An 8087-nucleotide genomic window follows, 5' to 3' on the forward strand; every position below is an offset into this window, starting at 1 on the left:
AAAACATACTTGGTCCCTAAATATTCACTGTTCAAATCTGATTACAACTTGAGCTTAAAATAGCTGTTATTTTTTTCTCCAAATATTGCTAATATTTAGCCCAAGCTTTGTTCTTATTGTACTTTTGATATAAACTAAAAATACGAAATTTAGAATAAACAAAATATTTCATCTATTTTTGCCAAACATAAATTATTGATTTTTTTCATGATTCATATGATTAATTTAAAAAAAAACATTGATGACCCAACAAAATATGGATTGAATATTCAGAACCAACATTTAAGAAAACAGATTATAGATATTATAGTTTTCACATTATGTTAATGATGTTTTGTTTACTGTTTTCTTGGGTATGTCTCTTTAACCACTGATAGAATCCAAAGCAGGAAATCAAGAAGATTGTTAGATTTCTAGAGAAGAATTTGAATGATGAGGTCTTGGATAAGATCGTCCATCACACCTCATTTGAAATGATGAAGGATAACCCTCTGGTGAATTATACACATCTACCAAGTACAGTGATGGATCATAGCAAATCCTCTTTTATGCGTAAAGGTAAATATTTTGCTGAGTTTAATTTCCCTTTTCACTTTCTTATGAATTACTCTGAAATGAGGAGTAATGATCTCTAACAAGTTACTTAGCCAGTTTTGGCACCAATTTCTTCATCTGTGATATAAGGACACTAAAAATACCTACCACAAAAGTTGTTGAACCAGATTAGAAATTAGTGAGGAAATAATGCATTATAAACCCATTACCAGAATACCTTGGGTATTTGATGCATATTTCTTCTTCTATTTACTGTGCTACTAAATGGGAGTAGTTTTGTCAATTCTGATGTGAGTCATTCTAAAATTGTTATTCCTAATTCTTAAATCTTTGCCTAAATAAGCATAGGCCTCCCTCTTCTCCTCAGTGATAAATTAATGTCATTCCATACAAGACCATCTGCTTTAAAGACCCCATATCACTTAGAAAACAGTAGTCACTTTGTTAAGGATTCACAAAGAGAAAGGGCTTTCCTTTACCCTATGGGAAGATTTTGCTCCCTAAAAATACTGTCTGAATTATAGGAAACGTGGAATCTAAATTTAATGTAAAAAGATAACAATAGAGGAATATGGCATTTGTTATTGATTCCACTGAAGCAAATCCTGCATAGTATAGCTTACTGTTATGATTTGTGTCAAAAATGTAAATTGTTAATGTTAAAAATAATACACTTAACAAAGTGCTAAATTAAATTTGAGAAGCTCTCCACCTAATAATGTCACCCTCTGTTTTCAATATTCTTTATTGAAGTAGAGATGAAGGGGTAGAATTTCAATCGGTGTGCTAGGAAGTAAACATAACCCTTAAAATGTACTGTACATATGAACATATGACTGAAAACCCTTGATTTTCAAAGAATTATATGGTTAAATTTTTTCTAAAACATTTTTCTAGTTTTAGATAGATAGATAGATAGATAGATAGATAGATAGATAGATAATATTACTTATCATAATAGCAAATAGTCCTGGTGTTTTCAAATTGTTTTTATTTTCAAAAACATTACATTTAACTTTTCAAAACTAACCTCTGGTATAAGGAGGCAAAGTAAATTTTTCATTGTAAATGGTGTCTAAACAAAGACTGATGCTCACATACACACATTTTGCTGATGGAAAAAATCAGGAAAAAAAAATCCTCCTTTACTAAACAAGGCAAATTCTCATTTTGTCAGATTATCTGAATGTAACTTCCAGGAGGGTTTTATTCCTAGTCATATGAAAATTGGTACCACCCCATGATACCTCATTAGGGTATAGAGGTAGATAACATAAGTTCAGTATCTGGGTTCTATGGTTTCTCCAACTTCAAGCAGAAAAGACTGCATGCTAGTCTCATAATAGAGATGGGCTTTACATTCCCTCTGGAAGTGATAAACAGACATACCCTTTGTGGTCAGATTGATGTGGGGTTTATCCAGGCTTTGCCACTCCCTGAATCTATGACTTTGAATACATTTAATCAATCTGCCAAAGGTCTGGTTACAATGCTGAAAATATGGAGAAAGTAACAAGATTTGTGGCATAAGTTTGGGGGGAGGATTATGGTAAATGACATGTAAGCATTTGAAATGTTTTTTCTGACTGTAAATAATACATTAAAAAGTAGCCCATCTTCTTAGTCTAAATAATTCAAGATTTGTTTACTCATTTATTCATTCATGTAGTCAATAAACATGTAAATAATACCCATTTATTTGTTCATTGTATGTTTAGGAAACACTCTTCATGAACACCCGTATGCAACACATATTCTCTAGAACATGCCAGTTTGAATGACACATGCATTTCCTTTAAGAACCTCATAATGTAATGCAAGAGGCATGCATGTAAATGGATGCTAAACAGGGTTCAAAGTGATGTATGAACAAAAGGTTGAGTACACTCAGTCTTGAGGGATGCCATGTTGGCTAAATCAATGTCATAATTTTTTTTAATTTAATTTTATTATGTTATGTTAGTCACCATACAATACATCATTAGTTTTTGATGTAGCGATCCACGATTCATTGTTTTCGTATAACACCCAGTGCTCCACACAGTACATGCCCTCCTTAATACCCATCACTGGGCTAACCAATCCATCCTACCCCCTCCCCTCTAAAACCCTCAGTTTGTTTCTCAGAGTCCATAGTCTCTTATGGTTCATCTTTCCCTTCGATTTTCCCCCTTCATGTCTCCCTTCCTTTTCCTAATATCCTCCATGCTATTCCTTAATGTTCCACAAATAAGTCAAACCATATGGTAATTGACTTTCTCTGCTTGACTTATTTCACTTAGCATAATCTCCTCCAGTCCCATCCATGTTGATGTAAAAGTTGGGTATTCATCCTTTCTGATAGCTGAGTAATATTCCATTGTATATATGGACCACATTCTTTATCCATTCATCTGTTGAAGGGCATCTCGGCTCTTTCCACAGTTTGGCTATTGTGGACATTGCTGCTATGAACATTGGGGTACATATGGCCCTTCTTTTCACTATATCTGTGTCTTTGGGGTAAATACTCAAGTTATGCAATTGCTGGGTCATAGGGTAGCTCTATTTTTAATTTTCTGAGGCACATCCACATTGTTTTCCAAAGTGGCTGTACCAACTTGCGTTCCCACCAACAGTGTAAGAGGGTTCCCCTTTCTCAACCTCTCCAACATTTGTTGTTTCTTGCCTTGTCAATTTTTGCCACTAATTTGTGTAAGGTGGTATCTCAGTGTGGTTTTGATTTGAATTTCCCTGATGGCTAATGACGATGAACATTTTTTCATGTGTCTGTTAGCCATTTGTATGTCTTCTTTGGAGAAGTGTTTGTTCGTGTCTTCTGTCCATTTTTTGACTTGATTATTTGTTTTTTGGGTGTTTGAGAAGTTCTTTATAGATGTTGGATACCAGCCCTTCATCTGTAGTGTCATTTGCAAATATTTTTCTTTCAGTTTTTGCTGGTCTTGGAAGCTCTGCATCCCTCCATCCATTCTAAATGAAAGCCTTGCCAGATAAAGTATTCTTGGCTGCATCTTCTTCTCATTTAGTACCCTGGATATGTCTTGCCAGGCCTTTCTGGCTTGCCAGGTCTCTGTGGATAGGTCTGACGTTATTCTGATGTTCCTCCCTCTGTACATAAGGAATATCTTCCTCCTAACTGCCCTTAAGATGGTATCCTTGGTTCTAAGATTTGCTAGTTTACTATTGCATGCCGGGGTGTTGACCTGTTTTCCTTGATCTTGGGAGGGGTCCTCTCTGCCTTAAGGACACGAATATTTGTTTCATTCCCCAGTTTAGGGAAGTTCTCAGCTATGATTTTCTCAAATATATCTTCTAATCATCTCTCTCTCTCCACCCCCTCAGGGATTCCAATAATTCTGACATTGGAACGCCTCATGGTGTCACTTATTTTTCTGATTCTATTTTCATGGATTCTGAGTTGTTTTTCCCTGGCCTCCTCTTTTCCCTTTTAATCTATTAATTGGTCTTTAGGGTCATTAATTCGTTCTTCTGCCTTGCTTACCCTAGCTGTTAGATTATCTAGATTAGATTGGATCTCATGGATATCATTTTTAAGTTCTGCCAATTCAGCTTTCATTTCTGCCCTTAGAGATTCTATGTTGCCATAATTGATTTCTCCATTCTAGCCATTGTCTTCACAATTGCTAGCCTGAATTCCATCTCTGACATCTTGGTTATATCTGAATCCATTTGTAAATCTGTGGCATAAGTCATAGTCTCTGAGTCTTTCCTATTTTGGGGGTTCCTCCTCCTAGTCATTCTGTTAAGGGGTGGTTGAGGGAATGTATAGAGTCCAAATTATTGACTAGAACCCAAGCAAGATGCACCTGTTTTCTAGGGACATTAGGGTTGCCAGCCTCTTGTTTTCCCAGCCTGTCTTCTGGGAAGGGGCCTGCTGCACTGTTACTCAGGCAACGCTGTTTGGGCAGAGTTGCCCTGCCCCCTGTGGTGGGGGATGGGCTCAGCGGGAATCAGTTTTTGGGGCTTTTGTTCTCTGGCGGCTTTCCCTGGCGGCTTTCTGCGTCTCTTCTGCGAGTCAGAGCAGAAAAGACCGTTTCCAACCCTCTGCCTCAGAGCAGAGAGATCGCAGTCTATTCTTCAGTGAGCTCTCCAGGCTACACTATCTCCATTTCTGTCTGTGCTGCTATAAACTGCAGTGTCCTGGGTTGTGCACCCCTCTGCAGCACTCCCAGTCCTCACCTCCAGGTCGGGGTACATCTCTGCCCTTTGTGCTTCTAGAACCGCCAGTCACCCCCGGTTTGCACACAGGGGCCCACTCCAGCTTTCAGTCTGGGGTGCTACCCTAAAGTTCTTTCCCCGCTGCTACTGGTCTGCGACTCTGCCCAGTCCCCAGCTCGGGAGGCTATCGCTCACCTGCGGTGTAGGATCCCACAGCCAGGTTCCCTCCCCCTGCCATTTATCCTCCAAAATCTGCCCGCGGAATCACGGCTCCCAGCTTTGTACCTCAAAACCAACTACCTGCAATATTCTGTTTGTAGAGATCCAGATCTATCTTCTTACATCTCAGGCTGATTTCGTGGGTGTTCAGAGTGGTCTGGTAGATATCCAGCTCAATTCTGGGGACTGGTTGGAATAGGGTGCCCTACTCCTCCACCATCTTTTCCCGGGCCCCCAGTCTATGTAATCTAAATCAATGTCATAATTTAATCACACAATGTAAAAGTAGTAAAAGTAGGAAGAGGACAGATAATGTCCAGTATTTATACTTATGTCCCAGATTGCAACAAAACAGAAAAATCTGGGCTTTGGTCAGCATTTACTTTATTAAAAAAATTTTTATACTTCCCTTACTCTTGTGAAGCAAGTGTGTTTGTGTATATTATATGATTAATACTCAAAATAGAAAATCATTAGAATACTTTATATATGACTTTTTATTGTTTAATTTGTGCTTTTTGTTTTTAATGATATCTTTACAGATGAACTATTCCAAATATACACTACTATCACATTACAAAGAGCTCTTACCTTTTAGTAAACACAGAGCAAAGTATAATAACCAGGGAAACAACATTGTTTATGGGGATGTTTTTCATTAAAAGGATTTGAAATATTCATCAAGGCATCATGGATTAATGTGGCTTGCAATTCAATAGGACATGTTTAATATTTCATAAAATAACAAAGCAAATGTTTATCTCCAAGCACATTTACAGTATATTAAGAATTTATTTTTCAGATAAATATTTATCAGCATCCAAGTATAAGAAATTAAATTCAAATTTGTTCCCAAAAGTTTTGCTTTTGTACAGATGGTTCAAGAATGTTCTACATTTGACTTTAAATGCTATTCTTCTCATCTAAAATGCAAATACAGTATAAGTCTAGTGAACTCAGGGAAAATGGTATCCTTCAAGTATCATACTATCTTCATTAATAAATTCATAGGAAATGATACTTATCAACTTTTTAGTTCATGGATTGGTTGTGTTGATGACCAGTTATTTGTGCAGTTTCCCAAACTAATTCATGAAATAAAATCTTCCCTGACCATTGATTGAGTGTTCAGTAGTAACCCTATGACCCATGACAAACAGAAACACTAAAAGAATCTCTTTCAGGAAACTATTGTATGTTCTATAAATTTAGACAGGAAAACTAACCCTTCTCAGAATGTATCCTTAAAAGTCAATCAAAACCATAATGAGATACATCTTCACAGCTATCAGAATGGCTAGTATCAAAAAGACAAGAAATTACAAGTGTTGGCGATGGTGTGGAGAAAAGGAAACACTTGTGCACTGTTGGTGGGATGTAAGTTGGGTTGGTGCAGCCACTGTGGAAAACAATATGGAAGTTCCTCAAAAAATTAAAAGTAGAACTACTGTATAATCCAGCAATCGTAACAAAATGAAAACACTAATTCAAAAAGATATATGCACCCCTATGTTCGCTGCAGCATTATTTACAATAGGCAAAATATGGAAGCAACCCAAGTGACCATCAATAGATGAATGGGTAAAAAAGATGTGGTATATACATACAAGTGTATACTACTTGCCATAAAAAATAATAATAATAAAACAAAATCTTGCCTCTTGCAACAACATGGATGGACCGAGAGGTTTTTATGCTAAGTGAAACAAGTCAGACAGAGAAAGACAAATATCATACAATTTCACTTATATGTGGAATCTAAAAAATAAATAAACAAAACAAAACAAAACAGAAACAGACTCATAAATACAAAGAACAAACTGATGATTGCCAGAGGGGAGGGGGATGGAGGAATAGGTGAAATAAGTGAAGGAAATTAAGAGGAACAAACTTCTAGTTATAAAATAGATAAGTCACGAGGATACAGAGCACAACATAAGGAATATAGTCAATAATATTGTAATAACAGATGACAACTCCACTTATCATGGTGATCATTTCTTAATGGATATAAGTGTCGAACCACTGTGCTGTACAATGGAAACAAATTTAATATTGTATGTCAACTATATTTCAAAAAAAAAAAAAGTCAGGTTCTATTTAGCTCTAAATGACCTTTCTAGATGGCAGGAATGACCAGTAAAGGAGAAATGGCATTTTAAAATATTCAAATACAAGGAAAGTCTTTAACTCTTTGAACCTTTTCTTTTGGTATTCATTAGATTTCCTTCATAATGGAAATAATTATTCCTTAATATGTTTTCTTATTTATTTTTAGGGAAAGCAGGTGACTGGAAGAATTACTTCACAGTGGCCCAAAATGAGAAATTTGATGTCATTTACAAGAAGGAAATGTCTGGAACCGAGCTTCAGTTCCGCACAGAGATTTAGAGTATGTGACCAATCTGAAGAACAGAGCTGTAATTTGTTAAAATGGAGGCAGTTATGACCTGACTTGGGCAGTCAAATGGATTTATAAAGGAGAAAATGTGCTTTTAAAACAGATTTGTGTGCATGTCATCAATCAGGTCTCAGTTTTGCTCCTGACTCTGAGCTTCCAAATTCCCTAAATTTAGGGCCAATTGTTATGTTTTTGTAGGATATTCCTGCCTTTTCCTAGACTAGTATGGACAACAGAGAAAGTACTTATCTTATTCAACCTCTGTGTGTTATGGCTTAGAATGAAGTTCCCCTCCTCCCTATTAACATGGTCCAAGAAGTGCTGTTTGCATGCTGACACTACATTTCCTAGCTCTGCCCCAATTCCCTTTGCTGAAAACTTGACCCTCTTGACACTCTGTTCCACTGCTGTCTCCTGGGTCTCAAGTTGTTCCCTGAGTCATAGCTCGTCTTCTTGCAGCACCACTATTTGGATAACACAGCTCATGTCCCAGATGATGGGGTTCAGATCTTGGAAGGTTGTTCCTATACCTAATTTCTAAGCATCCAAATTTTTAATGCTGAGCATCTAATTTCTGGGTCTCCATAGGTGAAAGGTCTACTTACACTGGTCTCCCTAAGGCTCTCCCATGGGAACTGTAGCTCTGCTCTGAGAGCCTGGACTGAGACCGCTACTTGCTTCCTGTGGAGAGTCCTTCCTGATCTCAACAGCCTCTTCCAAAATTTTGAGAATC

At 37.0% G+C, this 8087-nt stretch overlaps 1 protein-coding gene across 3 annotated transcripts in view; it reads left to right on the plus strand.

Moving 5' to 3' along the window:
- The window catches only part of LOC118010478 (sulfotransferase family cytosolic 1B member 1), a 31233-nt gene extending 23779 nt beyond the window's left edge, over positions 1-7454 (plus strand). For all 3 annotated transcript variants that reach the window (XM_035004868.1, XM_035004867.1, XM_035004869.1), the window contains 2 exons: positions 378-558; positions 7232-7454. In XM_035004868.1, coding sequence (XP_034860759.1) covers positions 378-558; positions 7232-7344 — 294 coding nt within the window. In that variant the 3' untranslated portion in view covers positions 7345-7454. The remainder of the gene's footprint in view (positions 1-377; positions 559-7231) is intronic.
- Positions 7455-8087: the final 633 nt, after the last annotated feature.

Source organism: Mirounga leonina, unplaced genomic scaffold (genome assembly GCF_011800145.1).
Source record: "Mirounga leonina isolate KUSES-001 unplaced genomic scaffold, KU_Mleo_1.0 Mir_129, whole genome shotgun sequence".
In the NCBI taxonomy this organism is placed as follows: domain Eukaryota; kingdom Metazoa; phylum Chordata; class Mammalia; order Carnivora; family Phocidae; genus Mirounga; species Mirounga leonina.